Source organism: Pimephales promelas, chromosome 10 (assembly GCF_988280905.1).
Source record: "Pimephales promelas chromosome 10, fPimPro1.hap1.1, whole genome shotgun sequence".
NCBI classification, from domain to species: domain Eukaryota; kingdom Metazoa; phylum Chordata; class Actinopteri; order Cypriniformes; family Leuciscidae; genus Pimephales; species Pimephales promelas.
The window spans coordinates 20,580,450-20,602,692 of NC_142778.1; the positions used below are offsets into that span (position 1 = coordinate 20,580,450).

The 22,243-nt window shown below is 37.7% G+C and overlaps 1 protein-coding gene across 1 annotated transcript in view; it reads right to left on the reverse strand.

The window, feature by feature from the left end:
* Positions 1–17,724, reverse strand: part of zbbx (zinc finger, B-box domain containing) — a 44,524-nt gene extending 26,800 nt beyond the window's left edge. Inside the window, exons 1-8 of the mRNA XM_039674241.2 lie at positions 17,671–17,724; positions 17,041–17,159; positions 16,658–16,771; positions 10,444–10,534; positions 10,162–10,213; positions 9,283–9,395; positions 6,768–6,863; positions 1,521–1,688 (exon numbers count right to left, since the gene is read on the reverse strand). Coding sequence (XP_039530175.2) covers positions 1,521–1,688; positions 6,768–6,863; positions 9,283–9,395; positions 10,162–10,213; positions 10,444–10,534; positions 16,658–16,771; positions 17,041–17,102 — 696 coding nt within the window. The 5' untranslated portion in view covers positions 17,103–17,159; positions 17,671–17,724. The remainder of the gene's footprint in view (positions 1–1,520; positions 1,689–6,767; positions 6,864–9,282; positions 9,396–10,161; positions 10,214–10,443; positions 10,535–16,657; positions 16,772–17,040; positions 17,160–17,670) is intronic.
* Positions 17,725–22,243: the final 4,519 nt, after the last annotated feature.

A 22,243-nucleotide genomic window follows, 5' to 3' on the forward strand; every position in this document is an offset into this window, starting at 1 on the left:
AATTCATTATAGAAAAGTACTTTCTAATTCATTTTAGAAAGTATGGTGAATTAAAACACATGCCAAACATGAAAAGATATATTGGTTACAATTATGGCTTGCACAGACTAGTCGAGTAACGTTAGTCCATTAACCATAAATGAATTAAAAATGGCGAACGTCACCAATAGACACCACCCATCAGATGTGTCGCAGAATCAACTGTGACAAAAATATCGTAATTTGCCAACTCTGTAAGAGGCTGTTCACATTTCGCACCTAAAAACCATAAAAATGTTTTTTTTTAAAAAAAAGCTAAAAATGCTCTCCTTATTTCCACAAGCGCTCCCGTTCCCATGACGTCTGTTGTTGCTATGCAACCATGAATTTTGCTCTCTCTGTGATGACGAGGAAGTATCAGCAAATGATTAATGATATCTAGCCCTTGCATTAGCTTTACTACTAGATATATGTATGGAGATGAGGGAAAAACATTATCAGTGAACAGCTATGATCAGCTGTTCGACGAGCTTTCGATGTTATTACAGAAATTCAAGGTTATCATGACACGGTACGCTTGCGGCATTCTGAGAAGATGAGACATTTTCATCTCGCCGAGGTATACGCTGATTTCACGCAGCCTCCATTTTGAAATCACAAGCGAGGCTCCAGTGGGAAGAACCCCGGAAGTACAGACAACAATGCCTTGGACTACCAACCTGAAGCTGCTGCCGCGATTTACACTATTGGATGTTAATTTAGGATATAGGATATAGGATGTAGGATATGTATATAGTTCATTCCTGCTTGTTTTTTTTTTTACATTCTGAATTATATATATATATATATATATAAAAAAATATTTATATATGAATTTCACTGTATATAGTCTAAAGTATGAAAGAAATGTATGTACATTTTTAGAATAACTAATTTCTACATTAAACACAACAATACGCCATCGCATTTGCGACTCTACTATGATTAAAAGCGACACTTCCGATTTTCTTCCCACCGGAGCCATTTCAAAATGGCGGCTGCATGAAATCAGCATATAGGCGTACCACTTCCCTTACGAGTGTACTTGCCGCGTACCTACATTTGAAATAACAAACTTGAGCGCGCAAAAGAAGCGATATGTGAATGGCCCCTAAACGCGGACATTGTGTCAGTAATGAAAGGCAAGAACCTCTTATTATTTGGCTTTACTCCGTTACATGAAAATTAAAATATGTCATAATTATAATGTTTTGAGAGTTTACTTATGTAATTGTTGTACTAGGCTATGAATTAATAAACATTTATTGATAAAAACTACTTCATTTACAGAAACATGAACCAGGAGTAGTCGAGTAATTTGAGTATTGTTTTGACAAGAAATGGACTAGCAGAAATCAGTAGTCATGAAACCCAGAGTTACAATGCACTTTATGAAGGCCTATTTAAACCATTATTCATTTTTAACCATATTTGACCAAAAGAAGCTACATTTATAATTGTGTTTAAATTTGATCTTCTATCCAAAACAATCAGTGACTCACCTGTGTGTGGTGTATTTGGTTATCAGACAAGGGCCGAAGGCTCCTAGAAGTGTCTTCTCTTTCATCAGTGGATGCACCCCGTTCAATTTGACTCTCCTCAAATTGACTCACCTGCTGCTGGAGGCGACCCAACACATCCCGAGTGCTGACGGGGGTCTGGAGCTCTGCCTGGAGGATGAAACATAGATTTCAAATAGAGCTTTAATTCAAAGCGCACAAATGCATCCTGTTAATTAGTCGGCTAATGTACTGATGCAACCGAATGAATGCGCACTCTCTATAGGTAAAGCATTCATCCAAATCATTAAATGGATATCCTGCGCTTAAAACAAGCTTTATAGACTGTGGCATGCTGTCGGTTCCAATGTAAATCATCAGTTCGAAGAAACAACCAACAATCATGCTATCGAAAATGCACTTACAATGGAAGTATTGAAATAAGTCATATTACAGAAGTAAAATGAGTTCCAAAAAGAAATTCACATTGATATTCATGCTTTCAACCAGAAAACCTAGCAGGTATCTTGGTTGGAAGTTTATCACATTCACACCAGGTTTTAGCACTTTTTATAAGCACTCATTATTGCAAACATGATCAAATATCTCAGTAAAATGTGCAAATGAATAATAGCACAGAAAAAAGCTTGACTAAATCTCGTAATTAAACCAATAACCACCAGCCAGTCGACTAATTCCTCTTTATGACTCCATGTCCTTAAGATAACATTGTTAGTGGCCATTATGGCGGTCAGGGCTGCTAAATAAAGCTTTCTCTTACCACATCAGATAAGTGACTGTCTTGTGAATACATTTATATTAAGCACTTGAGTAAACATCAGCATATTAATTAGATTATCTCTGCATATCGATACTTCACGTTTGCAGACAACAGCAAGCAATAAGAAACTATTAATGGGGGAAGAAGTGCGTGGAACTTGAAAACAGAGATAAAAGAGAATGAATCAAAAGCAGATGGGGAAACGCCTATGTCAAAGACAGATGAAGACGAACCAAGATGGCAAAGAACAAACCCGAGGATGAAAACATTAATATTTGTTTGCATTTTCTCCCTATGGAAGCAAATTAAACAGGATTAGGATGCATTAAGCTGCATTACAGCCGATGTGTAGTTACTGTAAATACAATTCTCGGTTTTATGCCAAGAGATCACAAAGTTGTGACAGCTCTCGCTTTCTCTGATTTTCTCTCTCCTTCGCTCAGTTAACCTTCTTTAAGAGCACTGTATATCCCTGTAACTCAAACAGTAGAGCGTCACCAAGGTCATGGGTTGGATTCAAAGGGAAAGCACGAACTAATAAAGTAAGCCTTCAATGAAATGTAAGTCGCTTTGGATAATGTAAATCTATATAAATAACAGTCAACTCACTTGGTTTATGAATAGAACCTATGGGTTCTTCAGTTTCTACTCCATCTGAACTTGTTTGCCTGTGTTTGTGTAACTACTTTAAAGCTGCAGTCCGCAGTTTTGTTCCTCTTTGTCGCCATCTAAATTGTTCGAAATCTGCAATTGCAGTTATTCGCGGAATTTTCAACTAAACGTGAGTTGTACTTCGACACGGCACAGCGGGGATGAACACAATGTTTGAGGAGACTGTGCAGCTGTCAGTCACCGCACCGGTGTGGATACTGTCATTCACAATCACAGATTATTCTTTTTTGAAGTATGACCAACAGTAATTTTCACTTTTGTTCTGGTTCTGACATTGCAGTAAATGGCGCTGATTAAATCTAACAATCACTTATCATATCAAGTAAAACCATGCCAATTATAATTTTAGTTCTCAAATTGTTAATGTTAACAATGTCAGCATTGTGTGACTACATGTGATGTCCTTCCGATATGTATCCTTGTTTTCGCATGGGTCCAGTTGCAGTCTCTTTTGCATTTTACAATGGGTGAGTCTCCAGTTGTCACTGGTTCGAACCTTTCTGGATCCGCCATCAAATTGATCAGTTTAATTATATCAAGTTTTCTTTGAGAATTCTCCACCTCCAACATCCTCACATGCAATATAACCTACTAGTCGAGACTCCTTCTTTATGTGTACAGATGTGACGCAAAGACATGCTCGAATCTCCTGTGAAAATCCACCAGTACCACTGGGATTCAAAACATTACTACAAGCTTACTGGTTTGATTCGAGCTAAGGCAAGCAGATAGTTTTGAACACTGGCTTGCTTATGTATTTTCTCAAATATGTATTTTGAATAATTTTCAACCCCCAAAAAAGCTACGAACTGCAGATTTAACGTCTTATAGCATGCGGCAGTGCAGAGTGAGCTTCAAGCAGGGAAGAAGGAAGGTTGGCGGTCCACATGTGCTGCCTAATGCTGCATGGCTGGATGTAAACATCCATGTGGGCTTATGTGGGTCACTCAATGTCATCCTCTTCCAGAAAGAGCCAATCACCACGCATTGCCAGCATACCTGCTGTGTGCAACTCACATGCTCCAAACAACACTGACACATGCTTAATGATGTCTATACATATGTATACGCATATGTGGAGTGCTTTTGGTCATGTGGTCATTGTGAGGTACTGTATATGTTTCATGTATCTCCTTTTAGTGCTTAACTTGGAAATGGAGGCTGAGATGATTTCTCCCAGTAAACTCAACCCAGTCGGAATGACTCAGTGGTTCAAGTTAAACTGCACCTTGAAGGATTAATAATGGATATTTCTATATAAATGCACAGCTAACAAACCTACTAATGTTTATTCGACTGCTTGGTTTGAGAAAGTATACAGTGTAGTTCAAATGGTTTGAGGTCGGTTAGATTTTAAAATTTTTTATGCTCACCAAGTCTCTTATGCTCACCAAGGCAACACTAATTTTAAAAATGAAGTAAAATTCATATTATGAAATATTAATACAATTTAAAATAACTGTTTTCTATCTGAATATATTTTAAAATGTAATTAATTCCTGTGATGGAAATGCTAAATTGAAATGCTGAATTTTTAGCATCATTACAGTCTTCAGTATCACACGATCCTTCAGATGTTTTTCTAATATGCTTATTTAGTGTTCAAGATTTCTTATTATTAGTATTATCAATATTAAAAACAGTATTTTCAGCTTAATATTTTTGTGGAAACCCTGATAAAACATTCAAAACAATTATATATCAATTGGTACGAGTATATCAATTGGTATATCAAATCAATTTATAATGTTAATATAACATTGTTATAAAGACATTTATAATGTAACAAAATATGTGTATTTTACGATTCTTTATATCTATTTCATCCTGTAATAATATTTCACAATTTTACTGTATTTTTATCCAATAAATGCAGCATTGGTGAGCATAAGAAACTGCTTATAAAAAGATTTCAAACAAATCTTATTGATTCCAAACTTCTGAACAGCATAGTTGGTCTTCTTTTCATGGAAGAAATGTACTAATTAGTTATACATAGTTTTGTATACAGAAATTAGCGTAATTAGTGTCAACCTTCAATTCATAACCAATTAAGTAACTGTTGTTCAGAGTGATACTATTACAGTATGTTAAAATCACATCAAGCTTAAAGGTAATTTAATGAGCACAGTTATTTTTACATCCACACAGTTCATTTAATGGGTACAAAGAGAAATGAAGATAAATAGAAAGTATTATTAAATGCTATTTATTAGTAGTGTTTACTAAGGCAAGCATCTATTGCTATTTTGAAACCCATTATTAAAAAGTAGTAAACCTCAAATGATGTGGCTAAACTAGTGCAAAGTGGGCAAAAATCGAATAGATTTTTAGGCACAGAACACCCTAGCAACCTCAGATGTCCTTAACTCACCGAGTAAAACCCTATAGCAACACATACAACCACTTTAACCACCTTAGCAACTGCATAGCAATTTCCTGGCAACCACTCAAACACCTTAGTATCATGGTGATGACTTTCGCACATCTGATACGGTTTGGTTAAGATGAAGATAATGAAAAAGGTTCAAACAGGTCTCTACAAACAAAAGGTTCTTTAATAAAACAAACTCAGGTAATCCAAATGTGAGAAGGCAGCGTAACAGAAGGTCTAAACACAAACAATACCAGACAGCTGAGGACTGAAAAGATTGCAGCCTATATACAATGTAAATGAGGGAGACAAACACCTGTGCAGATCAAATGAATCACTGTGACAACTGGTAAGTGGCCGGAAAACTGAACAAAGGAACACATGTGACTGAAAATGACTAAAAGTCCATGAAAATGAAACTAAGATTGAGTGGCTTCCACAACATGCAAATGCTACTTGTATTTTCTTCAGAAAAATTTTAGTTAGACACTTATCTAACTTTTCCAGAGAGACATCCTTGCTCGACCACCAGCTTTAAATTCACCCATCCATTCAAAACCACTCAAAAGCACACGGGTAATAGGCCAATTCACACTAACGAATCGTGAATTTGAATTGAATTGGCCACAGAGGAAGTTGAATAAGGGTTTGAACTGGAATGACAGAAAGAGCAATTTTCTAAATTGCAATTTAAACAAAAATTCAACAAATAAATTATAATTACTCCACCATCATTCATAAATCTACAATATGTACAGTATGTCGGTAAGGCATATTACAACTTTCTAGATTCAAACATTTTCGTCCCAAATGAATCTGAAATGTATCTAATTTACCTATTTTTTTTTGTTGTTGTTGTTAATAAAAACACATACTTGAGTTAAAATTAATATCTTTGAATCTGTGTTGTTTCTTCAGCAGGGAATGCGACTGCAGAAACTGAGGAAAAAGTAAGGTTTGTGCGTCTTTTGCTAACAGGACCGCAATGGTCCCAACAGCACCCCCTCCTCTGGCAGTGCTGGTCCGATCCGGTGCGATGATGGATGTATTGACTGCCTGATAAAAGCTTCAATCAAACACCTCACCACGGGGCCGCTCAAGTCTCTAAAACAAACTCCAGCTGATGAGAGCGAGTGTGTGTGAACACACATCAGCTGGCCTTCATGCTGTGTGTATTTGTGTGGCTGCTCTCTAACCCGGGAACAGGTGTGTGTAATCAGACTTGGGTTACAGTGTGCAGATTGTCCACTAATGGTGATCAGCGTTCTGCGTTTTTGGGAAACGGAATGGAGGAGGAAGATGGAATCTGCTCGGTGGCGGTGTTTGTGCCTGGCGCTGCTGCTGCGGGCGTGTGTAGGTGTGTGTGTGTGTGTGTGTGTGTGTTTGCGTGGGAAGGATGAAGGTTGCCAGAACACCTCCTCACCTGTATGGGAACCATGCGATGGCGCTTCAGTGCCCCCTTCTGGTGGAATCTGACGAAGCAGCCCACACAATAATCTTCTCCGCATTCAGGACACATCTGAAACAGATCAAAAACAGTTCAATAAACCTAGGGTATGTACTGCAAGGTATATTTAACCCCAAAACTTTATTATCAGCAATATATATTTAAATATCTTACACTTTTTGCTCAACATGATAAATATTAAAATGGAAAGAAGGGAGTTGCACATATCTTAAGGGAGCTCATTATTTTGTTACCGATTGTAAATGAGTGTGGAGGGCGATAAGAGAATCCTTTTGATGGACAGACGGGTAAAGAGACAGACGGCATATCGGCACATGAATTTAAAAGAAGGTCGATCAAATCCACAGTTGAAGAGCCACTTGTAAACGAATCTTCCCAGCAATGCCGTCTTGATTAATTCACTCTGAACATCTACATGCCCTCTCTGTATGATGATGCAGCACTTCAGCTTGAGAGATGCATAATGCTTGGAAGAGTTCGAATTTTTTGGGACAGACTCCGTATATGTTTGGAATAATATTTCTGTAGTGTATGAGCACTGTGCAAAGTAGGCATATATGTTAATATTCTGTATGCATTAAATGTTTAACCTATGACATAATATGTAAATGTGAAGTATATGCAGAACACCTTGTGCAAAATACTATCCTACAATGCAGTGTTAACCAGCATAATACATTCATTTGAAGCCTCCCAGTTAATCAATTAACACAAAATGAAACATTAAACAACAAGAATGCAGCATAAAATGTCCTGTTTTTAACTAAAACTATTAAAAATCACTTTGTTTTTCACAAGACCAGGCTCCTATCTAAATGAATGGGCAGAGCTGTTAGAACTGCACTTTCACTGGTCACTGGCACATAAAAACTGCTTGTATAGAAACAGCAGTAAAATATGATAAAAATCGCTGAAGAGGTGTAATGACTTTGCCCCAAAATAAGGTTTAAAAGGTCTTTTTTTCCCCACAGGTTATACGTTTACTACACATGTGCACTTTACTACACTGTTGCGCATGGGTCAGTGGAACCAGACGATAGGCTTACATGTTTCTGTTAAAAGCAGACTATTGGCTTTCCAGTGGGAATACAACCGCCATCTTTGCCATTTTTCCCTATATAGTTGTATTGAGGATTGAGGAAGTGGCATGTCTCTAAATAAATTGTCTCTGTTACTTTGCAGTTGGCAGTAAATAGCACATTTCATTCTGAACAAAACAAGAGCTTTCAGCTCAACTTTAGTTCCTGTGTTCCTCTAGGGTTGTGTGAGCGAGCATCGAGGAAACCCTTAGGAAGCTTTGGCTCTACACACATACACATCCATAAATACATATATTGAGACACACACACACCCTGAACATTCTTTATAACACTTTTGACAGCCAAATGCCTGTGTGCTAAATCCACAGGTACATGTCCCCTAGAGACTACCTGTCTCAAAGCACTCAAGTCCCCTTCACACACACAGTCAAGGAGTGCATGAATGTCCCAAATCTCCCAGGGGTGACTGGGTCCCCTTTAATACGGCCACACAAGCACACAGACACACACTCACACACTCACACACACAGTGTATAAAGAAAAGGGTAAATACAGTGTTGCTCTGTGAATCTACAGCTGTGCCCATTACCAGCTCTTTTAATGGCCACATAAAAAAGGTTTCATTTCAGCACAACACCGCTGAAATAAATTACAGTAGCACAGTGCAGGACAGCAGTGGCATTCTCCCCAAACTGATTTTTAAGAGAGCTTTGGGACTATAGAATCTGCAGTTCATGTCTTCCTAGCAAAGAAGTCATGTTGGATGAGTAGGAATATATTTGCAGCACTGTATTTGGGAGCAGTCCAATCTACTGCTGCCAGTCATGGCTCAGAGTAGAAAATGTGAACAAACCTTTGTTTCATGCACTTTAGTTTTGCAGAGCCACGAATATCGGTATGAAGTCCAAGCTTTAGCTTATTATGGTTAAGAAGACTGTTTGACCAATATGTCTGACTAGGGGTCAAATTGATGATACCACAATAATAATAGTGGGGAAAAAATAATAATGATAATAGTAACTGAAGTGGCATTGAAGTCCTCATGAACTCCCTGTATGAATGTACTTTCAGAAATACATAATGTTAGTTTCATAGACAAACTGATGCTCAAGGATATCTTGCTGCAGAGTGACTCAACTAGAACTAGGCTATTGAATGTCTTTTAAAGATGAATCTTCATGAACCTAAACATCAAGCAAATCAGCAAAGAATAATAATTTCTGAAAGATTGTGACGCTGAAAACTGGAGTAATGGCTGCTTAAATATATAAAACTTAAATATATATAAAAAAAATTAAATAAAAAAAGATTAAATAAATGTAACCCTGGTGAGGAAAAAGAGACTTCTGAGACATGATGCATGATGAATGAAAGGGTTGAATAGCTTGGGATTAAAAATGGTTCACATAACAGAATGGATGAAAACTCACCAGTCCGGCCAGTTGAACTTCACACTGTCCACAGACTTTTCCCCTCAGTTTAAGCTTCCCGTTAGCACTATGTGCCTTGCTGGCTGGTTCCGCCATTACCTGCTTCTGAACTGCTACAATCACACACACACAATTCAGAACTTCAGAACACGTCAGTACTCTAACAATACAAAACTTTTGGGTAAAATAGTCAATTTTTATCAAAACTTTGCAGTCTTAAATAAAAAAAACAAGTATATGTATAACCGACATTTCCTTTGCATTACTTTTTTGACTTGGCAAAAGATCATTATTGTTATCTTTATTTCTTTCTTTCTTGTTTTTAGAAATGAAAACAAATCAAACATTACTACTTCAAGAAAGACTAGATCAAGAAAACTACTTTTTTGAAGTCCAATCTCTGTGATAGATGCAGTGCACTGATACCTTAATATGCTGTCTATTGTTTGGAACAAGCTTTGTGTGATGAAATAGTTAGCTAACTAGACTTTGGAACAAAGTTAAAGACAATTTTGACTCGTACTATTCTGAAATGAGTTCTCGCACAGAAACAGAAGGGAGTATATGTTGATTCGTTACTTATTGTTGTATGTCGTATTATTACTTTTTAATGTTGTTATTATTTGTGGACTGTAAAAGTCATTTCTTGCTTTATATCTTGATTTTAGGTTGCCATCATAATAACTGGCCAGGGACAACAGATGAAAATTAGCCTGTTGAGCTAACTCTGGCTCATACTGTTAATTAATGAGCACTGTCCCTGTAAAATAAACAAATAAATGAAATGAAATAAAGCTAAAACTTTACTATACTAGTGTCCATGTGATCTATTTGAGAAAAAAGGAGTTCAAAACACATTTCAGATTCCAGTCCACCCACCTGGCACAGACTCATTCTTCAGCACTCTAATCTTCATCTTGCCTGGAGAGAGCTGCCCGAAACAACATATTTCAAACACCACATTATCACCAAATCCACCAGTGAACCGTTCAAGCAGTTAATTCTAGAAAGCACGTCCAAGGATTTGGACCATTTCTGGCGTGAATGAAGGTGAAGTCGGCCTGATTGAGACCGGATATCTTAAAGAGATGGACAGGCTGACAGAGATTATTTGTGTGTTAGCATGAAAGATGATGTCTGATGAGAAAAGATGAGACTTACTCTGCGAGGTGCGTTCTCCTTGTTCGTCTTGACTCTTTGAAATGCAGGGGCAAGAGCCTGTGCAGAATGCCAGCGAGAAGCTCCCATTTTCCTGCATGGAAATATCACAGAAGGTTTCTTAACTCATCAACATGTGCTACGGACAGCAAATCAAACTTATCATAGTTTGCCATATCTCATTTTGACCATAAGCAACGCCCTGGTAACTATCCACACCATTCTAGCATTGTGGGGGTGACTTTCACACAGACAATCACCATATTTTCTTTGGAATGTCAATTTATAAATAAAAAAAAGAAAAAAAACAAGCACACTTGCTGACCTGTAACATATCAAATTATGAAAAACAAACACAAACACAAACACTACATTAAAGCTTTTGCCCTACATAATTCACAAAGATACACAGACGGAGGTCGACTTCATTTGTTTTCTGATTTGTTGTTTTGGTTGCCACATCAAATCAACAGTCTAAATAATTCACGGCGTGATTGCGGGGGAGGCCGTTTGCTTAGGGTGGGTTGTCATGTTGGCATAGAGCCGCAAGCCTGAGTGTGTTCAAAGGATGGAAATGTATGCTATGTGTGTCTGCTTGTACAATATAATTTTTCAAGTAAAGTGGAAACTGTGCTCTTGAAATGTATCTTTCTCTCATGCTGGTGCCACTTCAAGGTCTTGAAACTGTTTGGATGGCTTCCTGAAAAATTCAGAAAAAAAAAGAGACTGTTTAAATATCAAAACCCCAGAGGAATGTGTACTCGGTGACAGGTCGTGTGACTTTACCAGAGAAATGCTTGAGCTCAATGTGTTCAGCGGAAGTAGGTTAGGCACTTAATTGTGTTTGAGTTTTTACGAATCATTAATTTACTAATTTGTCAAAGTGATTAACAGCACACTAACTATAGAGGCAATAGGAGGCAATTTGAGCAATAGGAAAAGTCATGAATAGATCATGCTATAAATACACAGCGCAGCAGCTACACTTAAATCCATCTCATATTATTAAAGACTGAGAAAGTCAGAGACTTTGGACGAGGCCAGCAGGGAGAGAGGACACTTCCTCTGCGTGCTGTCCACTCTCATTAAGGGCTGTTTATGTGCTGGCCTTTATCAGTCTGATGGAGACGGGCGTTTGGGATAGGGATTAACCGCGCTCAAGCCTGCCTGTCAGCATTATAGGGTAACACACAAGCAACGTGGCAGTTGTGCTAACAACTGGCGGATTACCATCGGGCGCACACACTGAGTGCCAACCAACAAGACAAACACTTACCTCCTGTCAGGCTCACAGACAACCAACTCCTCTGCTACTCGAGTACATTGTGAGGTGGTAGTGAGAAAGGTGAGAGGTTAAACTACTGCACATTTAACCTTGTGTTAAATCAAACTAAAATGTAATTTATTCTTGTGAAGGCAACGCTTAAATCTCTCCAGTCTTCAGTGTCACATGATCCTTCATAAATCATTCTAATATGCTGATTTGCTGCTCAAGAAGCATTTCTTATTATCGCCAATGTTGAAAACAGTAGTGCTGCTTCATTTTTCTAGATTTTTGATAAATACAAAGTTCATAAGAACAGCATTTAATTGATATAGAAACCTTTGTAAAATTATAAATGTAATTTTTTGGTCGATTTTGGTGATTACAGTTTTTTACAATCACTTTGCTACTATTTTCAGAAACTTGATGTCATTTTTCACAACTCTAGACACAAAACTCAAAACAGTTATCACTTGTAACACAGGCTGTTTAATGTTCAAAACATTGCATTGTGCATTCACATCTTTAAAGAAATCTTGCACTTGCACAATCATTGGTTCAAAAAACAAATTTACTGTGAAATACCATTGAAACATAACTAGATCACCCACACACAAGCTACCGATAGTTTCACTGTCATTATTCGTACAATCATTAAATATTGTAGAACAAAATAGGTGATACAAGTTTCATTATGATACTACATGAACAGTAAAAGCATCTCTGTAAAAGTACTGCAGTAGTACAGAGAATACACACATAGTGGAATCATTGAACAACGCGTGTGATATATTGATACAAAACACTACAGTACAATCACAACAGAGGTTTATTGGAATCAAAGCAAAAATATAATAATATGATGCTGCTACATCCATTGATATTATAGTCGAATTGGTTCATGCTCCACGCTAATTGGTGACAATGAAACTCTTATCTTGAAACTTTCATGATTTACTGTAAACATGGAAGATTGTGTGTCTGTTTCCATACAATTATGAATTAAGAGTAATGCAACAGTTACTTATCATTTTGAGCAGTTGTATCAATTGATAGTTAGATCATTGTAAGGAAATGAATAGACAATCATTTGAAATGTAATGTGTGTATTGCCTTTTGAAATAGTAGTACTTTGATGTTAAGTTGTGTCATATTGAACAGGTGATTTATGTTGAATGAACAAATGATCTAAGTTTTATCTGTATTGTATCCAAGCAATTGAGAAATGGGTTAAAGTTTTTTTTTAAAAAATGTGCATTTTGATCATTGGTTGTGAGTTTTGTGTCTAGAGTTGTGAATAATGACATCAAGGTTCTGAAAACAGTAACAAAGTGATTGTAAAAAACTGTAAAAGTATTAATTTCTTTTAAATTTAAAATGTGTAATGGCCCCTAAACTTCTAAATGACAGTGTTTACTGATGACAAGACAGACAAAGTATTAAAAAAAGGCTCACTTTAAAGGCACAGCTTACACCAAGCACAAGGCCAGTGCCTATCGGCTCTCATCTACTCTTATGGATTCACCTGTAGCCCTTTAGTCCTCTGCCTTCACTGCAATAAACAGCGAGCAGGTTGAGCTGGAGGAAGATAACATCAACCATTCCCAGCATGGCACCCGCAACAGAAGTTCTGCTTTGATTAATGGCTGCCGATAAGAGCTAATCTACAACAGTTTTATTTTAAAACATCCGTGCGGTGCTAGCCGTAATTTAGATATGGTACCGCTTACATTCCTTAATATGACAGTTCCGGTACGCAGCCCAGATCTCACAGACATCTAGTCTATAACTGCATTCATGCTGCATTTCTTCATCCGATTTTCAGGAAAGTGCTGCCTTGTGTTATTGATACAGGCGCAATTGGCGCCGCCCATGTCTGTGAAGAACATGCGGATATAGCTTCATGCAATTATCTCCGCTCGGCTGATATATCCGCTTTCCAGGCACAAATATGTTAAATTACAGATAATATTAATTCTTCACGCTATCTCAAAATAATTCATCCTGAAATTCATTCCTCACGCTACCTCAACATCATTCTTCTTGACCGACTTCATGTGTATGTTTGCGTTTGTTTGGTAGTATACAATGGGAATATGATGTATTCACTGCATCTACCCCATTACTGTAGTGTTTCCCTCCCCTGTTGAGTTATGAGCTGATACGTACACCTAAAACGGCCGCCACTATAAATTCATGAGGTGAACCTCAACAGGTCACATTTTAGCGTTATTAATGAAGAGCTGTAGGAAAGGGGCCGGGCTGAGAAGAGAAAGAGAGAGGGAGACATCAAATTAATAACTGCTGATGTTATTTTTTTTTCCCTATTCTTTTATTTTGACAGAAAACTAATTTCCTGCCATCCTCGTTTTGGCATAGGGTCCTACTTAATCTTAATTTGTTTGGAAGAAATGGGAAGACAAGCATGGATGTGCAGCGAGAGCAGAGCTGCTGGAGCCGAGATGACTCAATTTCCTTCCACTCGATGGCTATGCTGATTCCATCAAACCAGTTCACTAAGAAGTCAAACCATCACCCGAGATTGCCTGCAGAGCAGGAGCTGCATAATCCATGTGCCGATCAGATTTTAAAGCTAATGTCATCTCTGTCACTCCATTTCCACTTCTTCTCTATCTTGGCTACATATACTCACGTACCTGTATGTACGTACTGTTTCAAAGGTATCAAAAGGTAGCCAGTCGTTTACACAAATTTTTAAATGTTGCTCACACACATACATAGTCAGAAAAGGAGTGTATGGATGTACAATTGGAACAAAAAAAAATGCTGGGACCATAATGTCTTCTCTGAGAACTTTAGGATGTCTTTGACAACCTTATGACAAGTATATGTCAGAGTGTTTCTTCAAGGCACTGCACTTAGTAGGTGACCCATACCCTTGAGAAAGCATTTACTGTATGCACTGGGCTTAATGGACTGACATTTTATGACAAATGTCAAGTTAGATTAATGTATATTTACAAAGTCACATTGCAAAAAAATACTGTACTGATATGCATGTGCTTTATTTCTGCGTCTTATGCGAGGGAAGAAAACCAGATTTGGGCCAGATTTAATTGCTATGTGAATGCAGTATTTTAGAACAATTTCCCTTATATTATAGGAATATTCTGAATCAAATACAGTATAATAAAGCAGCGGTTCTCAAACAGAGAACAAGGGCCCGCTAGGGTGCCTCTGCAAACTTCCAGGGTACACGCAATAAGAATAAAAATTGTTTAATAAATATCATCTTAATTATCCATTTTTTAGTTTATGTATTTTTTTTTGTATTTGTTTAGATAAGTAAATCCAGCTACGTCAACTTAAACATACAAAAAAAAACATAATAGCCCATACGACTCCTGCCCTATATTTCAAGTCTTCTGATGTCACATGATAGCTGTGTAAAAGACCCAAATTTAAGATGTTAATTTCTCTTCTACTCAAAAATGGTGGCATTTGGCACATCATGTTGGGTTCTGATGTGTCATATGTAATGGTAACTGGTAACTGAGGAGGATTTCAAATTTTTAATAGTAAAATGTTTTTAAAGGTCCCGTATTATGCCCCTTTTCACAAGATGTAAAATAAGTCTCTGATGTCTCCAGAATGTGTTTGTGAAGTTTCAGGTCAAAATACCCAACAGATCATATTTTACAGCATGTTTAAACTGGGGCTCAGAAAAACGCGCTGTTTTAGTGTGTGCCCTTTAAATGCAAATGAGCTGCTGCTGCCGGCACAGGAGGCGGAGCTTCATGAGCTTGCGCTCAGTCTCTCAAGACAATTTCATCTCACGGAATGATTATAATATCAGAAACTCTCAGTAACGGTGTTAATTTCGAGTCGGACAATAATGCCTACAGAGTCAGAGTGCTGTATAGAGATGGAACAGGTATAGTTTAGTAGTTTAATTGCGGTTATTATAACGTATTTGTCATCTGCTTGTATGTATCCATTATTTATTAATAGCCGACAAGACTGCTGTTTCGGACCGGGTCCGAATGATGATCAAACATATACTGATGAGTTTAATAAAGTTTATTGTGCATCACACAAAAGATGAAGCATCAGAGCTGAGTAAACACAGTAAGTTATATTGAGGGAGTTGAGGGAGCATTCCTGTGGGCGGACGTTAGTCAAAAAACTGTTCTACTGAGGTCATTAAAGAAGGAAGTATAGGGATGTAGTCCAAACGGCCGTTCGATGTAGGCTACTTCTGTTAAATAAAATATCTCGCTTGGCATTGAAGTTTAAGCTTTATAATTTTACAGATATTATTTATACTCTAACAACAACATTACACACTAACTAAAGTTTGAAACATGGGATCACGAAGAACGGGACCTTTAAAACTATTTGTTCATCACACAAAGTTCGAAAAGTAGAGCATGGTGCTTTCAAAATTTCCAGGGAAAGCATCAACTGTTTAAAAAAATGTAGGTCTATGCAAGGTAAGTTGCTTTTGGATAAAAGTGCCTGCCAAGTGCACACAGTAAATGTAAATGTATTGCTTCAAAAGACTTACAGTATGTCATATGGACAACTGTATAGAGATTTTGTTTTTTTTCTTTTTTATTCTTTGGAGTTTGACAGCCATGGTCACTGTAAACTGTCACTGAATGAGGAAAAAAACGGTAAAAAATTCAAGGTAGAAAAACAGCGGCATACAAGTTTTGAGAGGGTGAAAAAAACATGAACAGAATATTAATTATGGGTGAATTATTCGTTTCTGTCTTTGTCTCCACACCTACTCTCACAATCTCTCATTCTCTCTTTCACTTGCAATCTCTTCCTATGTTTTTCATTTTATTCATCACCGTTTTATTGTTTACATTTTCTCTTTTATCTCAACGCTCTCTGTCACAGCCATTGTTTGGCTCGTTAATTTATTCATCTACTCACTCATTCATTAATTCAACAAGCTGTCCCTCCCCTCCCTATTTTACTCACTCCCTCTCCTCTTTTTCCTGATTCATACGCTGTTTGAGCTCCTCCAGTCTGCTCTCCATCTCCTTGGCATGTTGATGCAGCTGCACTGTTTCCGTACGCAATTCCCGGAGATTCCTAGGAAAAACATACACATACAGAAAAATACAATTGGATATTGTTTACTTACATGTTTACTTACAAACCAATGTGACCCTGAATTGTTTTATTTGTGTCAGTCTGCTGCTTTAGACAATCATTCAACTGAACACACAAAATCATGTTATTTTGAACTGACTACCCTAAATATTTGGAGTGCCGCCATTTGCAAAAGCGACGTGTTATGTGCTAATAATGTGAAAAATCTGAAGCGTGAAAAGAAACTCAAGGGAGCCGACTGTTCAAACCTGACATTTAACTTCATTGACTTGGGCTTGCTGGGAAGTACCACAAAGTTGTTTAAATTCATGGTGCTCTCTGATCAGACTGTAAGGTTTACACAGGCTGTAATTTCCACTGAAGTGTTCTGAGGAAAAAAGGAGTTTTGAGTGAGAAACAAACAGCACAGTATAGGACAAATTTCACTGAATTAACCTACACAAAAGGCCAATGAAATGAACAGAAGCAAACCTTTAAAAAACCTTTGGTACCATTGTGCGGTGAAAGATTTATTTATTTATTTATTTATTTATTTATTTATTTATTTATTTATTGATTGATTTAAAAAAGGTATTTAAATGGTACGTAACTCCAATGTAATTACTTAAAAGAATAACAGGCTAAAACAACCAAGTTTGACATAAATTGCCACTCAAAGGTATTGTATGCACATATATTATGTTATCTATCTAAATAACCATGTTAGAGCCAGTTTGTAAACTTTTGACATAGTGTTGCAATCATGGAACTCAAAGACACGTCAAAGAATACGATAGCTATGTACCCCATATAACCAGTACCTTCCCGTTTTGTAATCTCCTGCTTATTAGCCATTTAAGATACTTAATCAAAATTTCGCAGGTTTTTAAAGCACTCACCTAAACACATCGTCCTCCCGAAATACCTCTTGTGGAAACTGTGTACATCTGTCGTTATAGAAACGCGTCTCGCGAGAGTTGGCAGGCCAACCGGGCATGCGCATTAAGAAAGCAGGAGAGCTTTCATTTGCTCTGCTTTCAACTTCTGAAGTCGTGATACGAGCTCGTTGCATTCAATTAATTTGTTGTCGGAAAGAACAGGAGGACGCCAGGTTTATTCTTGCCTATTTTGGGGAAAATTTTATTAAAGCCAACATGATATTTAGCGTCCAATTCAATGTCAATAATCTAAATAGCTTGCTGAATTACCATCCTAGAATTTCAAATGTATGGCACTCCCAACTCGGGAACTTGTGTATCAAACTTTGTGCGTCAAGTCCTCCTGAAGTTTCGTACCCCAGAGGTTCAGAAGGTTAAATCCAACTTGAGAGGGCGTTCATGTCCAAAGGAAACTATTTACGATAATTAAAATAGCACGAGAAGACAGTTTAATCTTTTTTGTTACAACAGTACAACCATTTAATGATTACACCATTAGAAACAACGACAAAAATAATAATATAGCAAACAACAACATGTAGTAGGCTACTTGGAAAAATGTAATTAGCCTAAAAATAAATGTAGTAAAACCTACATTCGTATAATGCTGAGTTGTTATTGCACAGCACAATAATATAATTATACATGCAAGCAAATAACCTTCAAAACCCTAATGACAGTGAAAGTTAGGCTATAGCTGGAGCTGAGGACGGGTGTTGGCTAAGAATGTGAGCTTGTGAGGGGTTATTAAAAAGTTTTTGGAGGGAACATAAATAGCAGAGTTTTACTGTTTTCTTTGTGTTTAGCAACTGTAATATTTCTGCTAATGAAGTCCTGATGCATCATGTGGCTTTCTGACACAGAGGAGAGAGACCTCTGTTGATCCTGTAATTATGGACAGCTTGATTTCCCTAATTAAAATCATTTCAGCACTAAAATCCAATTTCATGTGGATGTTTTGATTGCAGTCATAAGAACCCTCATTAAAGCGTCAGCACCGTATGTCTCAATTAGTCTACAAAAAACAAATGAGTGTACTGTTTTGTTTTCACGAGAGTTTTGTGCAAGCTATCAGTTCTACATTTATTTTCATTCATCAAATAAAATGTATTCATCTTTGAAAAATCATATTTAATCTACCACAAAATAGCCTGCTTGAACTTGCAAGTAGCTCTTACTTTAAACATGTCTGGCTGAGAGAGAATCGTACCAAAACCTGTAAGCGCAGTTAAAAGTAAGACGTACAGTATAAGACATAAATAAAAGTAATTGAACCAAATAAGATGCTCAGTAATTAAACCAAATAAGATGCTCAGAGCCACATACAGATATTTTGGACCTGAATATTTATTAAAAATCATTTTCTTTCCAAAATATTTTTGCATGTTAAACTGTATAATTGTATAGCCTGGGTTTCCTCATGCTGCCTTGCCGCAGCGCGATTTTATTCACGCTGCTAGGCAGCCTGGACATCATAATTCAAATTTTCCCCTGAGATAGGGAACCAATCACAGAATGGGGAGGGAGCGGCAAGACGATGACGACGTCTATGCGTCACACCGAAGCAGTTGTTTATATCTATGGATCCATCTTGGCAGTGGACGTGAAGTTACCTTTTGATACAGCCTTTGTGTATACAAACCATAAAACTTCAAATAATAGCCCAGGCTTTTATTTACCCAAATCGTCGAACTGCAACTTTACCCAAACCTGCAGTCACAGGAGTGTAAAAGAGACAGGCGTCTATTTGGGACTCGGCTATTATTTTAAGTTTTATTTTAAATCTCCTAAATCTCTGACCCATCGTCTTCTTCCTCGTTTAATTTTCTGTCACTCTACATACGTCATCTGCCATCATTGACCCGATTGGCTATAAGCTACGTACAGGTGCATTTGATAGACATTCATAGCAGCCAATAATACGGCTCCGGGCATTCGTAAACCACGCCTCAAATACAAGAAAATGAACATGTGGTATCCAGACCGCGTTTCATTCTCAATGATACATGGTCTGACATTAACCAGGCTAGTATAATTGAGCATCGTCCAGGAAAATTATTTCCAACACAGCGGTTCTAGTTTCAAGTCTCTCGTATCACTCTGCACACTCTTTCTTCTCACTTAATAAACTCATTTAAAATCCAATCAATATTTCATGTCTATTTATTTGCGGCTGTGTAATAATCACTTGTTATTGAAAACTAAACCCCAACATGGTGATCAGGACCCTGGGGTGAAGTGTGTGAGAGTTTCTCTAACTGTGCCTGCCTTAACACAGGCCATCCTCATTTGTATTCAGTTGGAGTTCAAACTTTCAGATCTGCTATTGCAAAGGTATTCTTCCAGATCTGGTCTTGCCTGTCCATTCCTCTTTCCTTGCTGCTTCCGTGCCTCTCTCTGTACTGAGACGAAAGAGAGAGAGAGAGAGAGAGAGAGGGAAAGGCAGGCATTGCTCTCCCTCTTTTTATCAAGGCAACACAGATGAAGGTTGATGGTAGATTTTGCCTTCCCCATCTGCATGACCCTCACCAAAGTTTGTGACCCACAGATCCAGCACTAAGTGTGATACTTATACAGTTTAAAAAGCTATATATTCTATATACAGTATTCAGTATGAAATATGAATCTCACAAAAACAAGTCATTTTGCAGTGTGCACCCCAATATATACCTAAAGGATCATCAGGAACACCATACTGTGTTTGTATGACCCCCTTTTGCCTTCAGAACTGCCTTAATTCTATGTGGCATTGATTCAACAAGGTGCTAAAAGCATTCTTTAGAAATGTTGGCCCATATTGATAGCATCTTGCAGTTGATGGAGATTTGGGGGAGGCACATACAGGGCACAAAGCTCCCGTTCCACCACATCCCAAAGATGCTCTATTGGGTTGAGATCTGGTGACTGCGGGGGCAATTTTAGTACAGTGAACTCATTGTCATGTTCAAGAAACCAGTTTGAAATGATTCAAGCTTTGTGACATGGTGCTTTATCCTGCTGGAAGTAGCCATCAGAGGATGGGGACATGGTGGCCGTAAAGGGATGGACATGGTCAGAAACAATGCTCAGGTAGGCTGTGGCATTTAAACGATGCACAATTGTCACTAAGGGGCCTAAAGTGTGCCAAGAAAACATCCCCCACACCATTACACCACCATCACCAGCCTGCACAGTGGTAACAAGGTATAATGGATCCATGTTCTCATTCTGTTTACGCCAACTTCTGACTCTACCATCTGAATGTCTCAACAGAAATCGTGACTCATCTCAGTCATCAACTGTCCAATTTTGGTGAGCTCTTGCAAATTGTAGCCTCTTTTTCCTATTTGTAGTGGAGATGAGTGGTACCCGGTGGAGTCTTCTGCTGTTTTAGCCCATTCGCCTCAAGGTTGTGTGTGTTGTGGCTTCACAAATGCTTTGCTGCATACCTCGGTTGTAACGAGTGGTTATTTCAGTCAAAGTTGCTCTTCTATCAGCTTGAATCAGTCAGCATATTCTCCTCTGACCTCTAGCATCAACAAGGCATTTTCGCCCACAGGACTGCCACATACTGGATGTTTTTCCCTTTTCACACCATTCTTTGTAAACCCTAGAAATGTTTGTGCGTGAAAATCCCAGTAACTGAGCAGATTGTGAAATACTTACAATACCAGCCGCCTGGTACAATGCCACGCTAACAATCGCTTACATCACCTTTCTTTCCCATTCTGACATTCAATTTGGAGTTCAGGAGATTGTCTTGACCAGTACCACACCCCTAAATGCATTGAAGCAACTGCCATGTGATTGGTTGATTATTAGATAATTGCATTAATGAGAAATTGAACAGATGTTCCTAATAATCCTTTAGGTGAATGTAGTTTGCATAAAGTAATAGCCTGAGATTAAGAGTTTTGGCATTGTGCCATTATTTTCGTGACTGAGGTTTAAAATGTTTTATTGTATGACAAAAATGAATGAAATAAATGTTTTGCAGAAAATAAATGACGGCTATGTTTACCCTTTTTTTAAATGGACGGGTGGATGTAATGATTAATTGTGATGTAATAATGTCTCTGAGCAATATTTCTTATGCAATACGACCGAGAGATGTGGACAGTTTTGTGAGATTCACTCTAATATCTATTCAAATCAATCTGATGCCACAACTTTGGCTCCAGCCACCAGCAAGATACTCAGACTCGGACAGCATACAAATGAGCTGGACATTACAGCCGAGAGAGAGAGAGATTAAAAGCACAGAGGTCATGTGGTGTAACAGTGACAGATGAGAGGCAAAATGTGGTGCATGTGTTGAAATGTCAGGGCTATTTAATCCATTATGGTGCTCGATCACAGCGGCTGATTCAAATGTCATTTGTTAACTCTGGCTTTCATACGGGACGACTGATTTTAAAATATTGTGAAATCTGCTGAACTATGACCAGAGGGCGGTTAACAATTTAAAATCATTAGTCTGACTAGGTGGAAATGTACTATTATTAATGAGACTTTTCATTTCTCAGCGTTTGCACACATATTGTGCTACACGTTA